The following is a 23,859-nucleotide window of genomic DNA, read 5'->3' on the forward strand; positions in this document are numbered from 1 at the left end:
TATTATTACTATTATCTGTGTGAGACTGATATGCATTAGGATATTGCGATGGAGGACTACAAACCTCCAGCCTTGCGAAATGCGACTGTAGGGCAGCATTCTGCTTGGCCAGGGCTTCGCGCTTGGCCACCTCCTGTGCGATTTCATACTCGGCGTTTAGCAGTTGTTGTTTCACTACTGACAGTTGCTTTTTTGCGGCCATACACTCGGCCTCACTCTGTAGTTTTTTGTGTTCGAGCTGAACGATTTTGTCCTTGAGATCGGCCACGCGCGAACTAGCTGTTGTGTTTGTCGCCCCGGCTGGACTCTCTCGAGTCCCGCTCTGCAGCTCAGCACCCGGGGCGGGTAGGGAGAACGGTCCACTCGAACTGGATTCCCTGCCAGCCCTAAGGGACCCTATTATTGTAACGGCAGGATCGGCCGACTCGGTTGAGCTGCGTTCTGCGTCACCGTTGAGAACGGGAATAGCGCTGCCTAACAGGATCTGAAAAGACGAACAGTATATGACCGCAGCAGAAGGCAAACCAGCTAAAAAATAAATACAAGAATAAAGATAGACTAGACGAACCTGCGGGCTTCTCCCTGTGCCTTTTTTATGTTGACTGTTTGAACTAATCTAATTCGTTTACTTTGGCTAACAAAAACTATAACTCGAGGTTTCGAAAACGATTATCCTGTTACAATTACCCTGCAATTATTTCTAGAGTCTGTTCTGACATTTTTGCCAGGAAACTCAGCCAACTTTCGATTTGTCTCGTTTCTGGTATGCTAGCGTTCGGTAAAGTTCTACAACGTGATTACGGGATGTTGGCAAATTGACTTTTCAGAACGTACGTGAATAGGATCAGCCGTTGGCGCACCTCTGAGAGGCGTATGTAAATTTCAGCCGTTGGCGGACCTCTGAGAGGCGTATGTAAATTTAGTCAGCCCTCGGGCGAGTTCTAATACACCTTGCCATTGACGAAGTCATCAACCAACTGATACTGTTCTTAAGAAGTCATTGAGGCTAAAACGTTGTGTTTCTTTTTTTTGACAACAAGTAATTACGCGATCCTTTCAATGAACATACATATCTTCATTTAGAAGAACATTCAAATATGCGTCTAAACCATATGATTTGGACAGAATGACATTCAATAGCCTTTTTTATCCCATTATTACATATGAAAATCAATACGTCTAATAAAATTTTCGCAATTTTCACGCAAAAGTGTCAGGTATGTACCACATTTTTATTCAACTCGTCGAGATTTATCGGCTGATGTCAAGAAAAACTTCCCTAACATAGAACACCACGTGAAGTTCTCATTTTTTTTCAACGGCATTTTAAACGCGCAAATAGATTCAAATATATGAGCATGTATTGAATTTCGATTCAGCTCATCGAGAGCTTTTGACAGGTATCAATAAACATCTACCCTAGACAGAATTCCATGTAGGAGATTTTCATCCTCGTGTCACATAAGTGAAAAAGCTGCTACATTCGGTTTTTGCCGTTTTCACGCCAAAATATCAATTTTAGGTAAAACACAATGTATTACATTTCTACCCAGCCTGTCAAGGCCTGTCTATTGGTGTAAAGATTTGAAGTCAATAAAGGACTTTCGATCGGTATCAAAGACGACCCGTTTTCTTACACAAACCTCCCTATAAATATTTGGTTATCGTTTTGTTTGAAAAATATTCATAGACTATAACCTCAATCCCTACAATTTACTCATATAGATGTGTAGCAGAATACCGGAAGAAAAGTTAAAAAAACGGCAATTTGCCCACATATACGTCACGCACGTTGGCTTGAACAACCAAACCTCTAATTCAAAAAGGCTGAGGTTCAAAGATTAAAATTCAGCCAACGGCATATACAGTATGACAGGTATAGAACATTTTGCTCTAATTTTTCTTTATATATTCTTTCAAATAGACAATTTCTCGACCACTGCTTACCTCTGTATCTATCCGCTCGTCCTCTTCGCCTGGCTCAAATACGCTCGGTGAGCTGAGAGTCGTCGAACCCCCACCATTTGCGTCAAGGGTTCCGCTGGTTACTGAGGAAGCTGTAGAGAGATACTCGTCGGTCGTCGACCCTTTAGTAACATCAAGCGTATTATTCTGTTGCTGTTGTTGCAGCTTCTCCATATTATCTAGCTGTATATGAACCTGTTCGAGCTCATTCTCTAACAAGCCATTTTTCACTTTCTCGTGGATCATCTCCTGGCGAAGATCAACGAGAGCTGCTTTTTCGATGGATAGTTCTTCTTTGATAGTGTGCAGCTCCACTTCGTTAGCAGCCAACTGTTCTTGAAGACCACTAAATGTCACTAGGTTTTCGCGAACCGTTGCCAATTCTTTCTCGGCATGGGTGAATTTCTCCGAGAGCGTATCAACGTCGCGTTCTCGTTCCTCGAGGTTCTGTCGAGCTCTTTGCAATTCTCTATCTGACGCGCGTCTTTCGTCCTCGAGACTTTTGATTCGGCTTTCGAGTTCGTTTTTTTCCTTTTCTAACTGGTTTACCCGTTGCATTGTGCCCTTCATCGTCGTTAGCGACGCCGTCAGACGTGAATTTTCGCTAGTCAGGGCACTGCAGTAGAAAAATTGTGGCATTAGGGCTTGTTGTGAGGTCTACAACCAAAAAAAGGTGTTTAAAGACATACAGGAAGACAAAGTGAATAATATTAGCAGTAATTGATACTCGTAGAACTTAAGAGTAACCTTATGTCATTCTGGGCCTCTTCCAACCGTTTTTCTGCCGATTCAGCTTGCCTTTGCACTCGCGTTTTTTCTAAGCTAACTGCATTAAGCTGTTGCTCGACCTGAAAATGAGATTATAATTACATAACTGCAAATAGCCATGGTAAATATACCAGCTACGCTACGGAGTTCCACGTTCCGCAACCATGAGACATAAGTTTACACATAGTGAATTGCCCGGTCGAACTTTGCACTTGAGGGCACATTACTAATGCTTCATAAAATAACGTAAAGAAGACAAAGGAAAGATCGATCTTTCTTATAAATAGAAATGGCTACAATTCGTTACGACAGAGGCGCACATATATGAAAGCACTTCATAAGCCTAAAAAAAATAAGACTACGTGGATGACAACAATTATTTAATAAGTGTGGAATTATAGCGGCGTACGTCGTGCAGCTTGGTGCAGTCAGCCTGCGCGAGTTCAAGTTTACGCTGTAGATGCTTCACGTTCAGATTGAGTGAAACAATGTCCCCCTGCAGTTTGTCGGTCTCGCGTTCCTTCTCCTGAAGTGTGCAAGACAGCCGCTCCCTCTCGAGTTCAAGCTGGTTGCATCTAGTTAACGTGTCATTGTGCATCTGCTCAAGCAACGACGGACCCTCGAATGCTATCTTGCTATCCTAAAAATTAAAAATATAACAATCAAATAAAAGAGATATTGGTGCTAAAATAACTGCTGGTTATCTATTCAACTCATGCTTTCTATAAGTTCAGTAATCTCAATCTAGGGAAAAATGTTATGTCTCTAAATAAATGCTTAAAGTTTCCTACCCACTACTCTCGGATTTGATATTGCTTTAAATTTGTGTTTTTTCCAGTACGAACCAGAGCGCATCTGCGTCCGATTTTGAACTTTTACCTATTTCCGATAGCCTTCTGCTCAATCACGTAGATAAACTATCACATACCTGCTCATCATCATCAGTCTCTCTATGCGTACTTTCTAATTGCAGACGCGATATCTCCTCGACGAGGTTCTTCTTGTCAACATGCAATTGAGAAATTTCTTCAGCCAGACGATGCAGACGTTCATTTGCCAGGTCTCGTTCGAGATGAGCCTCACTCAGCTCCACCTTTAGCGAGATCAGCTCTGACTCCTGGCTGACAACCGTTTCAAGTTTCTTTCTTGATGTTTCCAACTGATTTGTGTCAGAATATCGGGAATATACGGGCACAGGAAAAAAGAGCAAAATTTGAAGACAACGTTATTACCATAAGAGTAGTGTGCTTAGCCGATATTTCAATACAACACTTGCATGCTTGCATTTTTGAGTTCTAATTAAATAATGCCATCTTTTTTCTGTAAAAGGAAAAAATCTAGCGCTCCAATCGGAGCTTGTGCTAATCTCACTGACTTGCTCCTCAAGCATGTACTTGGTTTCGTTCGTCACCCTCAAGTCCTCCTTGAGCTCGTCACAGCGGCTGCGGACGAATTCGAGGTCGCTGATTTTTTCCTTGTATTTTTGCATCGTCGACTCCATCGTTTCGTATCGCAGACATCGTTCCTTTAATATATCGACCTCGTCTCGAAGAGCCTTTGCGCATCTCGACTCTTGAACCAGCTGGAAATTCTCCTACGAGCTCAAAGAAGGGGTTTGTAGATGATATTTAGGGCAACATCTTACTAGTCGAATCTGCTTAAAGGTTTGCGTACTAATTTTTGTCTAAGTACTTTTAATACATAGTAAACTATACTCATTCCACATATACTAACAAAAAGGGATTAGTAAAAACTATTAAGTCCAACAAAAACCTTCACATTCCTGAACTGACTTGCTAGAAAAACTTGTATTATATTCACGCACCTGCCGTAATCTTTGAAGGTTTTCCTTGACTTGGTCGCATTCTTCTTTTACTTCTGACAACAACTCTATCTTTTCCTCGTACTCGTGCTGAAGTCTGAAAAGAGCAAGGGTACGGCAAGAAAAACCGGAAACGTTCATCTCTATATATATTTATATTCCAACTCATGTGCCATATATATATATATATATATATGCCACATGAATTAAAACTTTTTCGGAAGCTTAGTTTTTAAACTATCTAAAGTACCTAAATATACAGCGACACTTCAACAGTATTTTTTACATGTACTAGAAGTGTCGTTCTTAACGGTCATGTTTATTCAATACAATTGCTATTCATCGCGATTACAATATGATTTCAGGACTTGAATTACACATTAGTTACCTCTAAAAAAAAAAAAAAGATATCTTCTTTAACCCATAAATAACTTGTTAATTGTAACAGTGTGTTAAGCCATATTGGTATGCATAAAGACACAAAATATCATACAAATACGCTACATAAGAAAAATTTAACGGGATAAAACTTTAGGCTGATAAGAGAGATATAAGAGAGAGAGTTCAATATAGGTCCAAAAGGTGAAGGAAACATAAAAGTCTTAAAAAGACATAACTTTTGGAGCTTACCAAAACGACCCAAGTTGCAACTGGTATTCTTTGAGACGACTGTTAATTTTTGTTTAAAAAATTTAGGTGTACGAAAACAGCCTTTTTAACCATGTTAATGAATTCTTCAGTCTTCAAATATAACACTTCTTGAGATCTTCTAGCTTTCCGCAAATAAATTTTATCTTAACTACTAGTCATTAAAATACTAATCAGAAATTAAAGGGAACGTGGACTGCAGGTTTACGGCAAAAAAAGAAGTTTCTTAGTGGGAGGTTCACCCAGCACGAATACATCAGATAATAGCTCATTTTCGCTCAAACTACGAAAACGTTACTTTCCATTGCCTTCCACTATGACGAAATTATCGTTCGCTCCATTTAGGTGCATGTATATATATATATATAAAATTGAATCAACTGAGTTGAGCCCGATGCATCATTATAGTGTAGTGGTACTTGTTACATTAACGAAGATTACCTGTATCCTTTTCTATTTATACGCATTAGCTTTACAACAATATTTATCGAAAATTCCAATTTAGTTTGTTAGAAATGTTTTGTTCGCAGGAATATTGCTCTAGAGTTGCGCGTATATGTGATATCGATATACCTTCGAAGGCGACTCTTCGTGTCCGCCAACTCTAGTGTCAATCCCGAGTTCTCCTTTACAACTGGACTAGGAGGCGGATGAAGGTCACGTTCCTTTAGCGAGAGAGTGTCCAGAGTTAGCTGAATACAATGGGCTGCCAGCGAATCACGCTCATCCGTTAATCTGCGTTAACAAAAAATTGTTAGCACGTACGATACGTTAATTAAACAAATCATGTACGATTTTGACACATGTTACGTCAACCTTTCCAGTTGGTTCATGTCTTTGTTTCGTGACTGGTTCTTAGTGTATGCTGCGCTTGAGGCTAAAGCAACCCTTAGAGTTATATAAATATAATTATGTTTTTAATTGTTAATGTTTAGATGATTTTATATATTGTGTAGTAATCACTAGTTGTTTTTCGCTAACTAAGAACTTTTAATTTATTCTTGCCTATTAATTGGTGCTACAATCGTCATTAGTTAAATGTTCTATTTCGATCGAATCTGCCACTATGTCAGTCACTTTTATCGGGTTATCCCTTTTAGCACAAACACACCTTCTAACGTTGTCGACGAGTGCGGCGTACATGGCACCGTCATCCAACGAGTTTCCCTCTCTTGGCCACACCGCCCCTGCAAAACCAACAAATAGTACAAAGCAAAAACACTCTTTATTATAAAAATAAGTTATACAGAAGATGTAATCCGCAATAGAAAATATCCATACAAGAAAACACCATTCATTCTTGGCGCCTGGACGTTCACAAACTGTTAAAAAAAACATGTTAGTCCAGTTTCTACAGTTGCTTAGCAAAGGCCGACCTATCGCCTAAGCGAAGAGCGTGCTAACCTGGGTTATCGGCGATTTGCTGAATAGACTCCATAAGCACAGTCTGCTCCGCAACGTCAAGTTTCTTTATCGACGTTATAAAGTCCTCCTTCCGATCACATTGCACCGCGCAACCCAGAAGCAACAGCAAGAGAGAGGTTAACTCCGAGACCGCCTATCCCAAAACGAGGCAATAAATCCGGGAACGTACCAATTAGAGTAATTTTAATTACTGTGCATTTGTGTAAATGTTTTATTACATTTTATCTAGTTATACTACTACTATAAGCAAATTTTAAAAAAAAAAACGCATATCTCGGTATAAGGAGGGTGGACTATGTAAATCGCGACACACGCTAGCTTTGCGGTCTCTTGTTACGTGACCTAAATTGTCCACAAGCGAAACCAGCCATAAAACTCAACAATAAACAATAAATTAACAAAATTCACAACAATATCGATATTGAGCATGTGATATGCCCGATGGGTAGGCTAACTCTGTCCAATGTCTAGCAGTAAACGTATCAGTGCCATGTTGAAGTTCCGGCGCACTCTGCTGGCGCCCAGCTCTGTCCGCTACTCCGCTATGCTAATCGGGTGAACCATAATAATACGAAAGCCAAAGATAACTGCAAAAGTGTTGGGGTAAGGAATCTCATGATGCGCCAGGATATTTAATCTCATACTATCGACTTCCCACAAACATCGCCTTATCGAACGAATATCGTTTTTAGTTCAAAGTTCGCGTAGCGGCAACTTCAGCTTAGCGGGCTTGGAAAATACAGGATAAAAGAGCAGTTGGGAACGTTAACTAACATGTTATTAACCGAGTTCAAACAAGTGCAATTGTAACACCATAAAACATGGAAAGTAGGTTACCCCGTAAACCCATAAACTGTTTTGATTGATTGGAAATTTTCACTGCTCGTTGGAAAGCCGAAATCATTTTCATAGAAGAAGAATATTTGTCGTTTTTAAAAATCTGTCTTGAAAGAAGCCCCACACTCATGTCACACCAGTAGGTCGAACCTTCACGATGGTGCACATTTTATACGAAAAATTAATATTTAAGCTGAACAGTTTCAAGCAGGTTGCAAGCAGGCATGTCGAGACCTTACTAGTGAGCACGAATTTGTTTTGATCCAGGAGTAACGAAATCATTGAAATCGCTACAACAGGTAATCTAAATTGGACAACGTAATCATAATCATCAGTCAGACGGACCTGTCGCGCTGCATCGGCTTTCGTTTTCGAAGAATCGGAGTACTGCGCAAGTACCAGGACATCTGGCAATTTTAGTACCAACACCTAAAAGTCAACAATAATGGACATTCCCAGTGTTTGTTTTGGTAGCATAATCGAAGTTATTACGATACGTAATTACAGCTTTATTGATAGATTTAGCACGCGTGTTGAATACAGAGCATATATTATAGACGGTCATTAACTAGGAAATCCTGCAAGATACGAAATATTTCGTCCAGTGCAAATTTAGAATAAATATGACGATACATTTTACCTGGTTTAGATGATTCTTGTAAAAGTTCAGCATCGCCTCGAGTAACCTCTGGAGTGTTTTAGTCCGAGTTGCAATGTCATCCGACGCTAAAATAAATTAGATAATCGATTAAAATACTAAAATAAACCCAGCTTGTATTCAACTAACCGGAAACTACAACGAAAGCTGCTTAAAAGATTTTTCCCTTTAAAAATATTATAGCCCTAGTATACTGCCTAAGAGAAGGAAACGTTCAGTTTCCCCGTGGTAAGCTCCGCTGGTGCGTTCGCCTTCTAAGAGGGTGCCGGAAATGCAAGAAAGTAGATGATTGTCTGAAACAATGATGCTACTAAGCATGGCAAAGCATTGCCAAGTTCGCACGTCAAAATGATGCGTACTAATTGCATGGTAGGTGCAAAATTATTTTTAGAGTTGAATTAAATGGTTTATTTTAGTCGGATAAGAAGAGGACTTATTTCTAATTTATACCGCTGCAAACAGCTACATTTAAAAAAATGTCTCCAAACTAGACGCTTAAAAATAGTTCCTCCACTTTCACTTCGGAACGTAAAAGTGCTGCCCACATTTCGAAATTGCGATGTATGTATATAGATAAACAGTAGGCGAATATTTCTTGACCATTTAGGAGTCCTTGTTCTTAGTTTTTATAATTCGTGCTTACTACATTTTACTTTTCTGCCACTTTATTTCATGTAAATAGAAATTCTCAAAGCACCAAACGAATGTTTTCAAACCCTTCATTCAATTGTATCCTATGATAACACATTTGATTAAGTTCGTCAGGAGACTTCTATTATACAGCAGCACTGTTTATCGTTTCCACAATTGCTTTTTCATTACAATTTCATTTCGGTTACTCACCCACGGGAGTTTCTTTGGCTTGGCTGTCGATTTGCACCCAGATGTCATTGTAAAGGAACTCGCCGCTGCAAAAAAGCGCCAACGAGATGGCGCTTTTGCCCGAATAAAATTGCGCGGTCCACCGGGCAATTGGCGATTCGAGAAACGCCTTTTCGAGTTCCAAAGCCGACATCGTGAGTTTGCATTTGTCGTTAGCTGCTTTATGATCTCCCTGAATTTGGCGTTAGAACTTGAGCACCCCAATCGATAGATTAAACTTTCTCTTGAGTACCTGCTTCCGTAAATACGTCCCCTATAGTTCAGCTCCTAATTTTACCGCGCCAACCCATGTGTTCCCCCCACTTAGAACGGTGTTTACCCGTTCTTCGTGGTCAGTTTGAGATCGGTCACCGCTGTTCAATTGCCCATATGAAAGCGGTTAACTCTGCACGGGCGCTGGAGAACGTCTTATGGGTAGCGAATAACGGAAATCGATTCAAGCGCAGACCAGATCATCGTCGATACAGCTGCTGTTAAGACCTCCATGCTTGTATTGACAGTAGCTGGTAAGTTATCTGCCAACGATGGAAGCCTGAAGGAAGGAGAGACTTCGTCGTTCTTCTGCACGTCGTCGACCAACTAAATCACGGTGGATCCTCCATGCACTCTAAAATGGATCAGTCATCAATTTTGCAATCAGCAGAAACAATCATTAAGATGTGATGAAGTGTTTATTCGTTCGTTAAACTTAAGATGCTAAAAAAGCAAGCAATATGGCAGAGTATTTTCTGATTGTTTATAATAGTTAGCATACATAACTGAGACCATATTGTTTAGCTTCTGTATCTAGAGACGAACAAGTACATCGGATTTTTTAAATAATTTGATCATCGTTTCTGTGTAAATATTCATTTCCTGGCGATGAGAACTGTCAGAACTACCTGCAGAAGACGTGGAATCTTGCAAATTTACAAAAACGGCGTCGTCACGGTCGCTTAGACAGCTGAGCCTTTAAAGAAAGATAAAAACCGTTGGTTCAACTTCTACCACACGTTCTCTCATAAATTGTGTTGCATAAGAAAAGGCAAGAAAATAAAATCAGATGTTTAAAAATCTATAAACACGTGGGTGTCTTCTATATATTGATATCAGCAAGCGATACCAAAGTTTAGATACGGAAATGAACTACTTGGAACATCGGAGCCTCTTTTTGGCGTAATTACCTGCTTCCTTTACTTACGCCAAAGGAGTCTGTGCAAAATTATCGGGCAAACGCAGACCAACAAAATAATATCCTCCTTATTATAGACAGTGTGCAAATTCAACTGAACGCCTGGGGTGCAATTTACACATTGATTGTTTGTATTCTCAAGCTTTGTTCGGACACGACCAGAAAGCACTGTACTTTTTCATTACCACACCTTGGTAAGCATAAAAACGCGGGACAGCAGCCGCCGTGCCTTAATTATAGAACAGATATTAAAATTTCACTTCCCTGTAAAAGCACGGTCCTGTCTCTAGTGAAGGTGCAGTGATAAAACTAAAATTATTGCACAAGTTTACCTATGAAAGCCGATTAGGTCGTAGGATTACGGCGAAGAACGGTAAAAAGTTCAGGACAATACGAAAGGTAGCAAAAGTTCGTTATTGTTTGGGGTTCACTTTCGCCCTTTACTTAATGTAATAACATAATACTATCGTAGGACATTACGTTGTAAAACCATCAGGACCTCTTTCCTGACATTTTTCTCTACAGTTCCGTTATACAATATGTCGTAACGTCGAACTTGACACCTGACGCTGATTTACGAACAAGCTGGCCAAGCTGTTTGTCCATAAATACAACTTTCGGTTGTTCCCTGTCGCCTCTAATGCAAATGCTACACGGACATACGACGCAGAATATATGCGCTGGGGGGGCATTAGACTAGCCGAGCCGGATGAGCTCGTCTATTCTTCCTTGTATTAAAACCACCGTAAATCGTTTCTCAACGATATCCTCGTGGACGACCACGGCCCGTTTGTCCCAAGAAACAGCTCCAGCATCTCCTGCTTTTCACCCGTCAGTCAGCTAGCCAGCTTCTCAACAACGTGTTGTTTTGTTCAAAAAGTCTACTACCAAATATATGACGGGTTTGATTGTCCTCAGCCCCACACTTTTTATTGCTACTGATCCGACGATCGCCCGGCGATCTGTTGTGTGTGACGACGTGGCTGCTGTTCGAAATGAGATGTCAATCCTTCCACGGTGATAATAATAATGATAAGAATAACAATACAACAATACCAAATACAGCGATAATGCGACATACTTATTTCGGTACAGTCGGAGCTGTTATAGGGTGATAGGGTCATCAGCCACCAGCTTCAAAGAGAAACTTCCTAACTCCAATAACCATGCTAAGCAACAACATAAACAATTTTTATATTAAAAAAAAAGAAACGCCAGATGGACAGGTATGTTCCGCTTTCTGTTCCCCTCGGCTCTTCTTTTCTCGGCATATGATTCTGGCCTTCTGCTGGAGTCGTTTGCTCCCAGCAGCCCACCCTCTACAACGCCCGTTAAAACAGACGTGATCTTCGTATCATCATCTCTTCCATTTACTTTAATGCAGCGCTGTTTTAATTCCGCATTCAGAAGGTGAGGCAAACAGCAGCGAATCGTCTACAACAGTGGTGACTGCCACTTATAATTATGGAGGAGACACCAAAAACCGGCAGAGCGTCCCAGACCGTCTGTCAGAGACGAGACAAGGCGGGCATCGGCCCTTGGCCAGTAACAGACCCACTTCGTCGCACGCGGCACGTATCAGGTACGCTTACATACATGGTACCAGACCTTACACTAGGGGGTGCTTCTACAGCAGACACCACTACGCGACCGCAACGTAACCATGATTCGCCTAGCTAGCACAGTCTCTCCGTTGTGGTAGGCTGTTGCTGCTTGTTCTAGACCATGCATAAGCATTCATCTATGGAATAGTTACAACGGTATCCGTCGACCAGCAGCATTGGAACAGCGTAAAGAAAGAGGTGACGCTCCGTTCGTTTTTCAGTGTCGAGTGTTTGAATGAGTAAAGAAGTGAGGAAACGACCGCACGAAACGAAGGCTACCGTCTGTCGACATTCGCCCATGGCTCGCAGGTTAACCCGAGAAACGATGGTGTCAGAAGTGGAAACGCATGGGCCGGCCACGTTCGCCGACGGTCAGGCATTCAGCCAGCGGGCGCCGCAGAGGAAAGCCAGATGGAGACAAACAGAAAAATAATGAAAAAGAAAGAGATGCAGGCAGTTGGAGAGAATCACACCAACAACCCCGCACCCCGGTAGACAGACAGACCTATACACGAATAAAGAACACGTAGTAGAGCCCAATGATGGAGACAGCAGAAAAGTCTCAAAGGAGATGGCAGCACTGACCGTAGCGATGGTTGCGGAGTTCATCACGACAGCAAACGACGGCACAAAATGCACCACCAAAAAGGACAAGATGGGAAGTGGTTCGTAGTAATGACGGCAACAGCGGCAGCAAAAACAAAAAGAAACTTAGCAGAAAATACAAATGTGCAAGCGCATACGGTTGTGCCACAGCCCTATTGAGTAGCGCAGCAAGCGATGGTAGAAGGAGGGCGGACAGAAGTAGCAGATAAACAGTCACAGGACGCTGAATTGTAACGTGTGTTTTGGCAGAACAGAATTGCTGGCCGATGCTCGTTGCTCCTTCTGATAGCTGTCCTCGGTCTCTTGCTACTTCTGTTAATGACGGTAACGTTTGGTAGCTTCTTATTTGTTGTCGTTTGCGTTCCCAATTCGCTTGGTATGGGTATGGCACTTTAGGCATGAACACGATGACAATGGCAGTACCAACGAAGTAGGGACAATAATAATAATAAGAATGAGAAGGAATAACCTGTAACGCCAGAAACAAATAATATTACTGTGCTTGACGGTACGACGACATTTACATACACGCTAACAGAATGGATAGGTCTACCGATCGATGCATGGGCTAATTTGGTTGATGTTGTTATTTTGGTGGCGCTTTTGCTACACATCTTTTATGTTGACGTGCAAGATTTTGCGAATCTGTTCAGAGTTCTATGTACATTGGTTCATGCCGATTTGTCTTGCATTCAGTTAGAGGAATCAACGATAGATAGAATCGACGCTGTCAGCAAGCTAAACAGGCGCGGCTCCCCATGTAAAATTACACTAGTATACTGAAGTGCAGCAACCAATGATATTGTTAGATAAGAACCTAACAGGCTGGGAATACCCGTACTAAATTAGAGTCAACGCGTTGGCGCGAAGAATTTGCATATGGAACCAGGCTAGCAAATTTTCCTTTAGTTCGTTACATATGTAGCTCTTAGAAATACTTATGTTCAACAAACACTTCTAAACAAATGAATATATGTAAAATTGCATTTAGAATACACTGTTAATAAAAATAATTAATCGTCATATTAATATTATTATTATAACCACCTTTTGTCTATATTTACCCAGGTGTACAATAGACATGTGTTACCCAATTTAAAAGATAACGGCCTCGAATTTTACATTTGAATCTACTCCCGCTAAGCATTGCTCCAAAAGAAGGACTGGCCACCCTCTCGAAATGTATCTGCTGCTGGTTTTGAAGCTTAACCAATCCTCAAGTCTTCCAGCGTTTCCTTGGCACAAATGTCACAAATGTAGCATTACAGAAATAAACTACCGGATTGAAATCAGTGTGGAGAAGTCCAAACTGCCACACATTGCACAGAATGGATAAAAATGCATGGATCATTTAGCATGAGTTATCATGTTGACTAGATTACTCTTGAGCCAACCAGCTTGAGGTGGGCGTCACGTAAGAACTTGGATGGATTAGATATATTAAAACACAAAGAAAGAAAAATAAAGATGTACAAACACTCTATGAATATGGAAAGAAGTCACTGAAACAAAACACGTATACGTACACGTATATAGAGAGGGTACTATGCAAATTACAGACAACATCTTGTGTAAAAATCAAATCTAAAATAGGTAGACCAAATGATTGGATGATGGTTACAAACAAGTGGATTAAACAGGTCGATGGCTGAGACAATTGCAATGCAAAAGTGTGGTGTTTTACAATGCTATAACAGGCGGCCACAAACAATGAACAAGAGAAGCCTATAAGAGTACTATTCGTTCCCTTCATATTTCTGCAACCACTTTGTGAATTCCTATTCCAATAAAGACTAAACTATGTTACAAAACGTCGTTGGAATTTAGTAATTCGTAATTCCGTTATCTTTATTTTTAGTATAATTAATTGAAAACGTAGTAACATTCTCATATAGATATTAGAGGAAAAGCCTGCTGATGAGCAGCTGTAAATGGTTAAGACAATGTTTATAGAGGGCCGGAGGCAGAATCACTTCGCGGCTTTCGTTTAGGGCTAGTCTAAGAAAAGTGATCAGGAGATTCAAGAGAGCAAGGTAAGGAATGCCTCAGTAAACGTTAAATAGGCTTTTGTCTTACAAATTACGCTTTCGTTCTCAGAGAGTTATTGGCTCTTACGTTTGACTGCACTCCTGTCGACAAGATGATCGTGATGAGCGTGAATGGTCGTCGTTAATTCGTTGTCCTGGTCCAAACAATGACTAAAGCAAGGTTAAACATTCTTTGGACAAATGAAAATTGAACCTGAAGTAAAAAAATTTTTTCGTATAAACACTGATGTCTAATCTCGAACTATTTCAACAAAATCGGCATCTTCGTTCTGTCTGTTCGCAACGTGCGTAGACACATTGTGCATTTCTGGGCATTTGAGTCGGACGTGACCACTGCGTTTTCGTCAGGCAAAAATAAGAATGTAAATTCCCGTCCATTTAGTTGGACGCATTCACATGGCGTTAAAGACCTCCGGTGCCAACAGAATAAGCACGTTGATTTACATCGGTCTGTGGTCACGTTGCTGTCTGTTATTGATTGACTTATTTGGACTGCTATTAACTGTTATTGAAAATCTGTTTTTAATTGTTGTTTAGATTGCCCTGATTTCATAATCTCGCAAATGTATTTTTTCCTCGTTTTGTTAACCTAAAACATGGGCTAAACGGAACAAGATCAAAAACTACAAATATATATTTGTAACGGTTTCCCGTCTTATCCTGCTTCATCAATACGGTATTTACAAATAAAAAACTCCTGCCTGTACATATCCATCTAAAGACCAATCTGTTATAATTCAACTTTGGAATCGACATATATAATATTTAGACGCAGATTGTAAGAAAGCATTCAAACAGAACAGACATTTTTGACACAAAACAACTAAGCCGTTAAGGCAAAGCTCACGGTCTGCTCACTTCACACGCTCGCAGAGCGAACATATACATCTATACGTCTATTCGTTCCATAATAGATAAGAAAATCTACCTTATATCTCAGGACGATAAAGATAAGAGCATTAAAAAGACAACTAAACGCTGCTGAAATAGATCTGGGATAGGCGAGTTTCCTAGAAAATCCATCAGCAAATATCCCCGACCAGCAACAGCTAAGCCTTGTAGTCCTGTTATCAATTGTTAATCAGATACGCAACATGATGCCATGGCTGAAATACGACAATATAGAGTACCATCTTTTTTATCGGGACTGACTCTTGCAATCAACAGTACGGACACATTAGCTGGACGATTCAAATGCTGTGTGAATCTGCACGTAGTTCTTGTGTCCACATGACATCATTCGGTGGCTAGTCAGAGGCTAGCTCTTACACCACAATGAATGAATTGCAACTCGCCAGTCCGAAAACGCTCCAGCACCGCCACCTCCGCTAATGCTGCCGTCGAATTTAACGAGAGTTTGCGGCACCCGCGCCGTTTAGTCGCCATAATCATGATGCGACGTCGCTGGCGTCTTCAATAACGAAAAATTCGCTATTTGGTAGTCATTCCAGCTTACCGTGATCCCCATGAGCTCCTTTTTAGTTTCCACTAAGCGAAGACGTTGCTTTAATACAACAGAGGAAGCGATTCCTTCCATTACTATCGCAACTACCGTTGACTCGGCGCTGTCGAATGGCCAACGAAATTCCAACGGCCGCGATTTGGACTAGTCGTGGTCGAAGTATTTGCTGCCATCGCTGCCTCCAGTAGCAAATATCTGAACGTTTTTAAACGGGCCGAACCCAACATAATAAGCAGCGTGCGCGCGATGAAACAACTATTTCAAACGATTACTGGCCACTGCAAAAAACATCACCTACAGCAACAACATCTATTACCACGACATGGATACAATGTGATGCGTCCTCGACGCGTCCCGATACGGGCAGCAGCAGCGCCAGATGTAAAAGCAGTGCTATAGTACTTCAACTTCGGGCATTCGCGACAGTGTTCGATCTATTTCGTATCGCGATTTCTTCTCTTATCATAAGTTTGCTCTTTTTTGTTCAAAGCTGTGGAAGTTCAGAGTTGTTCACATGGTGATTCTAACAAACATAGTACTGGTAACAGTAAGGGGGACATCATTGCAACGACCCCAACTCGCAAGAAAAAATCGGGAGCTATTAATAGCGTCACTCCTGTGCTGCTGCCGTTGCTATACCAAACGTTAGTGTCAGATGGACCTAGCAATACCTGATGTCTGCGAAGATCTTTAGTCTGCTGGTATCCTATTGTTGTTGTTGTTGTTGTGGTTAATCTCGCTGCTGCTGTTGTTGTCGCTGCCATGCTTTTCCGCAGGGACAACGGCAGGTAGCCTACGACTACTTTTACGCTGCACTAAATTAACGGTGCTCTAACGGCAGGAAGTGGCCAGTCGTAAATAGTTACTCCGTATAGCGGCTGAAATGTCATGTTACGCTGTGCGTCTTGGTTGCTGCAAGACGGGTGTCTGTCTGCGAGTCTGTACAAGTCGAAAAGTTACTACAAAGTGAACAACAGACAAACGCCACCGGCAGAAAATGGACCCCACGTTGGGGCTATCGGGTCACTTGCTTTGCTTGCACGTCTGTGTGTACCAGATAGATGCTTTAACGGCTCCAGGCATCTTCTACAGTTCAGACGAAACAGAATTGACTGCCGAAGAAAATACCGGTATCGATGTAGAAAGTGATGTGATTTCCTGCGACGTCTGTTTATGTATACACGTACATTTGACAGTCCTAACACGGAACTTCGTTCAAATGCCTCTTTTGGTAGCAACATATTTATTATGCACGTAAAAAACACAAACAATAACAACACATAAAAGAAAAGTGCCCTTATATCTTATGGGCTTCTTAAGATTAGTACAAAAGCATGGCATGGTGTTGTATCAGCATTTACCTTATTCAAAGATCGATATCACGTTTAAACCGTCATAGTGGCTACGACGTTGAGTGAGGTTGCATTTGGTGGCAATAAGATCACTTAGACTTCAATTCTTTTCGGGTACTACCCATTCGTCATCATAGCACAATTGATCTGACCCGGAACAAAAACAAATCGTTGGTTCCTTTGATGAACAGTCTACTTAGAAGACAAACCAATGTCAAATGAGTAAAGTCAAAACATATAAAACAGGAAAAAACGGACCAGAGACATTCAATACGACACCTACCAGTAACACTCATGCACAAAGATAGGTATTGGCATTTCGCTAGCATCCGATCGCAACAGTAAGAATCACAATAATACAAATAATAGTAATAGTAGCATGGCGTAGCGTGGAAGTCTTTCATAGCGAAATCGGCGGTATCGACTTCGGTTGTTGGTGAAAGGACTCAGCATCTCCATCGTTATTGTCGAGTGTCTCAATCAAAATTGACTTTTAAAAGGGCAAGACAGACAACAAGGTAGTGACCGCACAGCTAGTCCGATACTGCCAAGTCTTTGGACGATGTTGTTAATGTCATCGTCAACGTTGAGGTTGTTGTTGTGTTTAACAGCAGTGACTGAATCACAGACAATAGATTCCGATCATGATGCACTGATAGCAGCAATCAGCGAGGGGCTCAGACAGCAGTTTTTATGATCCGATGACGTTCCAAAACTAGCAGAACATCGGCGATGACATTGTTTCCCATTCTGCATTGTTGACATTGTTGCAGTAATCATGCTGCGGTTACAATATCTATGAAGGGTTGTTTATCTGGTTCACACGTTAAAAATGTTGACGCATGCCATCCATACTCAAGATTAGAGGGGATACAACAGCATTTGAACCGGCGCGGTAGTGATAATAGGTAAGGGCACACCTTAGTGTTTTGTTTTTTCATTCAGGAAATGAGCGTTCGTCAGGTAATCCTTGATAAGAAAATTATGAGAAGCTGTCGAATGCTGAAAGAATGTGAGGGACAAAAATAATAGTCTGTTTTTATCGTAGAGTACGTCAAGTGACAAAAAACACCTTAATCACACTCTACTTCGATCAATTACAAAAATATGAATCGTCACCAAGTTTGAGCAGGTAACCGAGGGTAGAGTATGCGTTGACAAATACTTTTCGTTAATATGTCTTTCTATTCAATGTCGATCGCAAATAAAATGTTGATTACAAATGTCTCTTTCTACTCGATTCGCCTTTAACCTAATTTGTCATATTTATTATGAGGCAAAACCGATTTAGTTTTATTTTTATTTGTATGCGCAGACCAACGATTGAGATTCATGAACTGTGCAAACGTGTTTGTAAACAAAGATTCACACAATTCACTGCAGACACAGACCTAAGGGTCCTCTTGTACAACCTTTTGTAAGGGGAATGGAAATAATTTGCATTGTTTCCCAACCTCATCATTCAAAGATGCTTTTTTTTAATAGAAGTATTTCCGTATTTTTGATTAATAGCTATTCATTACCTCTACTTATTATAAATTATGTGCTGTGTTTTCAGAGCTGGTACATGCGGAGACAGCCGAAGGGCTCGTGCGGATAATTCTGATAAGTCTCTTAATTCATACATGCCGTGGAACAAGTAAGAGGTGTTTACGTTCACGTATATTAGCTAGCTGACAAAGCAGATTGGTGCTACAGCTTCGGAGAAAATTCGATCGCGAACGGTTACGGTTTGGTTGGTAATCCCTAAGGAGAACTTGCGTTCCCAACTGATGCTCCAGCTAGGCGACGGTCTATCGTTTACAAGAAACTCGGACCTGTAATCACTTGTTTTGACGTTACCGTCTACGGCTCAGTGGACGAATTGCGAAAAATTATCGCAGACAAGGAATAAGGCTTCAAAAGCAATTGCCTAATCTAAGAGCTTACACAGTTCGTTTTAACTATATTTACCAAATCTTTGAAAATAAACATAGGCTAATTTTTTTTTTCATTTGTTATGTTACTTAGAATCTGGTTGTACAATGACATTGGATGTTGTTTTCTTTTTTTACAAAAAAAACGTACGGATGTATTTTGAAGGAACGAGAGTTTGTTTTCTGCTACAGTACACGCATACAGATTTCTGGCTGCTGTTGATGTCTGACAAAAATTCAGTAGTAAAAGATTCAACGATTTTACCTTTTCAATGGTCTGTAACAAAGGAAACCCTGCGTTTTAAACAAAACCCCAGTTGATGCTTCGACTTTCCTTAAGCCTACGTCCTACGGCTTTGATATAGCGCTTTATTTGCTAAAATCTTCTTGTCGACATCGATTTCCTTGAGAGTTTTCGGCTAGTGATTTGTCATCTGTCAGTGCTACTTTTTGAATTATGATTATCGTGATATACATAGCTATTCACGTGCCTTGGTACAATTTGAAGTAAATATATGGGCAGCGCATACGGGCTGAAATCGCTCCTGGACGTTCAATGCCCATTCTTCATGTGTCATTGTGCAGAATTTTTCGAAGAGACTTTAAAGTAAGAACACCGATAACGGATAAGTTCTATATTCAAATTTTTATTTTTGGGACATTATAAAAGTAAATCGAAGGATTTTTATGGACGACCCACTCTCTATCAAACATAACACTACGATTCTTTTTGGTTAAGCTCTTTACAAACGAAACAGAAGTGAAAATATAATAAACTTTTGAAATAATAACAAGTCGGTGTTATACAAGGTCTATAACAATCGCTTGGCACGCAACTTGTTGCTATTCCACTCTAGCGAATAATATATTTTCTACTAGTCTTGATTCAACGAAAGGCCTCGAAACAAAACAAATGCTGCTGCATTTAGCAACGGAACCGCATTCGAACAGTAGCTATTCGAATTGGTTAATAGAATCTCTTCACAGCGTGAAGTGTATTTCTCTAACCGATTAATAGCCTTCTACGGGGGTTTGGCTTCGATTCTGGCGTTGACCAGAATCAACAATCGTATGATCATTGTTAGTATTTTGATGCGTCCGTAGAAAAACTTCGACAGCAGGTTTGAAAGCTATTCCCACAGCATATAGAACTCATGACCTACGGCTCGCACACATTTATGATCAATCGTGACTTTAACTAGTCACGTGCGTGATCATTTTTGTTTAACGCAAATAAAAACAATAAATGATTTTATTACCTATACTATGATATGGTCTTTGAACAGATGAGAGCAACTTATTTCAGACAGGTCTACGATGCTGTGCTAAAGATCGAGTATCATTTAAAATGACAACCTTATAAAGCAGTTTCACTTTCTAAAATGAGGCTCGATTGGACAAACTCAGTACAACTAAACTCAAATTGAATTACCCACGCATACGCGGTGGTGGAAAATACCTCTATTATGCTCACATCATTTCCGCTACAGGAACTCCGAGAAGTGGATGTTTAATTACTGGTGGCATCTATCCCGTAGAAGATTTTACGTGTGCAAGAGGTAACTTATGCCAATTAGGCGGCATAGTAGAACATGATAGTTCTTGTGTCACGACACGACCTGACACTTTATTTTCCATAAGTTCTGAATATAATGACCATGACAACTGAAAACTCCATCGATTGAAACCACTATCGTTTTAGCCTCAGCAATTTCTATGTACTGTCTAATTACCTATTTATCAAAAATGCTACGCGTCAACACCAAGTTAGAACGAAACAAGAAAAATCAATAAAAAGATACCTAGCTCAGAACGTACCAACAGGGTTTCTTGGAACTAAGATTCTTTTTTAAGTTCTTCGTCGAGACTGAAGCTCCAATTGTATGCAGACAGCATGAGCAACGTCGTCTTCCCTCTAATTCAATACTGAACATCCAAAGCCACGTATAAACAGCAGAGACACACCACAACATAAGCAGTCTCCAATACCATTACTATTGCGGCGGCGGCTGCTGATGGTTCTCCTCCTTTTTTAACTGGAGCCTTTCACACGGATACACCAGGACACTTCTCTTTACATTTTTTTTTTCTAATTCTTTCTTCTTTTGTGCGCTTGCAGGACGCACACTAACAACAGAATCGAAATTACATGACCGATGGTGATTGCACTCACAACTGCCGCTTTCTATCAATTTGAGGCATAACAACTACTATGCAGTAATCGCTTGCCGAGGAGCCCTTGTACAACGGTACAAAAATTTCTTGTCTCTGACAGCTTTCGGAGCGACGACGACGACGACAGCTTCAGCTACCGAACTTCTGCTTCGATTTGATCCACTTTGAAAGCAAACACACTGCCGCAGTTCGGCAGCTGTGAGCGAGGGCTCCGACAATGATTTTGCTTGTTCTCGGAGCAGACGTTTGATCGAGCGATCCGTAGTCTTCAGAAGATAAAAAGTGAAATAATTGTATTCTCATGGGTTTCTAATAATGTATAGCAAAAGCAGAATATGATTTTTTGAGCAAACATAGGACGACTCTGAGGATTAGACAAAGTGTCATCAATTTCGAGTGATCGAGCTTTTTAGGTATAATACAATTGATTTCTCCAATTAGCAAAACTAACGAACTTTGCGGCGTGAGTACAACATATGGTAAAAAAAAGATGTGCTTCCAGCAGGAGCATGCTCTTAAAAAGGTGTTAAAGACATACTTCAGAGCCAAAAGTTATGAACACTTAGTAGTCAGTCGAGGATCAAACTAGTTAATGGCTAGTCTATCATATCCCTTCAAGGCTGTCAACTCGGACAATCGCTATACGACCACACACATAAGACATTTGACTGAACGGAATTCTTCAGATTGTTCGTTTCATTTTCACCTTTCTCCAATTGTAACCTATATTTTTGCGCCTACTTAACTGGACAGGAATGCAGTAATTAGTTATTATGAGATCACTAATTTTCACAGTTGTTTGCCTTACAATAGTGTCGAATCTCTTTGAATGTTTATAAGAATTGGGACGTTTCAAATAAAACTAGGGAAAATAATTTTTGACGTGTGAAGAAGCCGCGATTCACCGAATATTCTCTTCGAAAGTACAATACAAATAGGAAACGCGACCATTAGCGAATTTTCATTTAGAGTACTACCTCAGGAGTTAAGCATAGCTAAACTGCTGCTCCTCCGGTATATCTATATTGCGGTGGTAATGGATTTTTCTGTTTCTTAGCCGACCCTTAATCTCGAATACATCATAGTTTTCGGGCACATTGGACACTATTGTACAAACCATGGTTACAAGGCTGGGTGCGCTTGGCGTCCTTAAATAATTTTCTCGAGGTCGAGGATTCGTGATTTTAAAACCGTGCATTTGATTAGCTGGTAGATACTTGACTTTTGCGAAATTCTTAACGCTACCTATTTTTCGTTGCGATGGAGAGATCGCTTTCTATCTTACATAACTTTTAAATATGTTTGTATAAGTATACGTGGAAGTTTCAGTTACCTCAATTTAATTCAAGTCTTCTTATCCGACACAAATCTTTAAAAAGAAAATAAAAGTCTTGCTTAACTCCGATCGTTAATTTCCGTATTTTTACCAACATACAGAAATCAGCTAACAATTGCACTTCCGTGTTTATTTGACGTGCTACTTGAAAATGTGTCTGTCCAGGAGAAAGAAAGGTAGCAAAATCTTTTTTTGAAACCGTCTGTTTGGAGCAATCTATAAGCGAAAATTTTAGAATTTGGAAATGAAGCAGACTCTATAACTTTTTATCAAAGCGAGTTGCTTAGCACAGTTTGCACATTAAAAAAAACATTGAGCATAACTCACCATGAAAACACACATTATCTGAAAAAAAATTGTGTCACTAGAATGTCCAAAAAAATGTTTGATATTATTGGTGCCGTAAGTAGAAAAAGAAATTCTAAATCTTTTATACACTTGAATTGGTCTGTCGTTTTTTAATAAATAAAGAATAGTAATTATATTGTTTGCTATTAAGTATATTTACTATTGGCATGACTTAACTTTTTCCGGAATATACATTCTTACGTAAGGCAGAGTTGTTATTGAGTGGTTCTATTCTGACTGATCGGCTATACACTGTACATATCCTTAGTATAATTGTAATAATTTTATTGCCGCTAAGCTTCTAACGCTTGGCAATTACAATTGAATTAAGTGAATAAACTGCGTCTGACAGTTACTAGTTCTAAAATACCTAAAAAATATTTTCCCAGGCATGCTCATGCCTTTGCACTGAACATCTGTTAAATGTGTCAACATAAAATCCTCTCGGCCTCTTAACGTTTCCTATTTAAAAAATGTTACTGTTTAAGCGAAAATGATTTATCGTTATGAAATTTACATAACTATGACAATTCTGCAGTACACATCTATTCATTTTGTTAAATTAATAATTCGTAATATAAAAAAAAATAATTCGTAAATTAGACAAACATAAGTTTTATAATTTAAAACGAAATTGTTGACTTTTAATTGTTTAATTGTTGACAATTAAATAAAGACATAAAGACAATGACATGTATGTGACTTCTGAAATGTATGAATAGATATCGAGAGAATTTTGAGTATATTGTCACTCACTAATTAGTATATATGCATACATCAGCGACATATTCTACATGATAGATGTCATATAGATATGTTGATATCGATGAATTGAG

At 40.0% G+C, this 23,859-nt stretch overlaps 1 protein-coding gene and 1 long non-coding RNA gene across 6 annotated transcripts in view; one reads left to right on the top strand and one right to left on the bottom strand.

Moving 5' to 3' along the window:
* The window catches only part of LOC111267821 (uncharacterized), a 29,294-nt gene extending 5,445 nt beyond the window's left edge, over positions 1-23,849 (bottom strand). Inside the window, exons 1-15 of one of the 5 annotated variants that reach the window (XM_022846354.2) lie at positions 20,983-23,849; positions 9,887-9,954; positions 8,967-9,612; positions 8,106-8,191; positions 7,811-7,894; positions 6,608-6,761; positions 6,315-6,390; positions 5,777-5,938; positions 4,559-4,652; positions 4,109-4,327; positions 3,662-3,892; positions 3,143-3,373; positions 2,713-2,813; positions 1,948-2,581; positions 65-484 (exon numbers count right to left, since the gene is read on the bottom strand). In XM_022846354.2, the coding sequence (XP_022702089.1) occupies positions 65-484; positions 1,948-2,581; positions 2,713-2,813; positions 3,143-3,373; positions 3,662-3,892; positions 4,109-4,327; positions 4,559-4,652; positions 5,777-5,938; positions 6,315-6,390; positions 6,608-6,761; positions 7,811-7,894; positions 8,106-8,191; positions 8,967-9,138 (2,664 nt within the window). In that variant the 5' untranslated portion in view covers positions 9,139-9,612; positions 9,887-9,954; positions 20,983-23,849. Of the gene's footprint in view, positions 1-64; positions 485-1,947; positions 2,582-2,712; positions 2,814-3,142; positions 3,374-3,661; positions 3,893-4,108; positions 4,328-4,558; positions 4,653-5,776; positions 5,939-6,314; positions 6,391-6,607; positions 6,762-7,810; positions 7,895-8,105; positions 8,192-8,966; positions 9,955-14,501; positions 16,531-20,982 lie in introns of those variants that run through there. The other 4 variants (XM_022846356.2, XM_022846357.2, XM_022846353.2 and 1 more) reach the window with 4 other exon arrangements.
* LOC111267823 (uncharacterized) lies at positions 16,551-23,167 on the top strand. Its single transcript, XR_002684861.2, has 2 exons — positions 16,551-18,156; positions 18,807-23,167. It is a non-coding gene; the product is annotated as an uncharacterized LOC111267823 (long non-coding RNA).
* Positions 23,850-23,859: the final 10 nt, after the last annotated feature.

This window comes from Varroa jacobsoni, unplaced genomic scaffold (assembly GCF_002532875.2).
Source record: "Varroa jacobsoni isolate VJ856 unplaced genomic scaffold, vjacob_1.0 scaffold_1226, whole genome shotgun sequence".
In the NCBI taxonomy this organism is placed as follows: domain Eukaryota; kingdom Metazoa; phylum Arthropoda; class Arachnida; order Mesostigmata; family Varroidae; genus Varroa; species Varroa jacobsoni.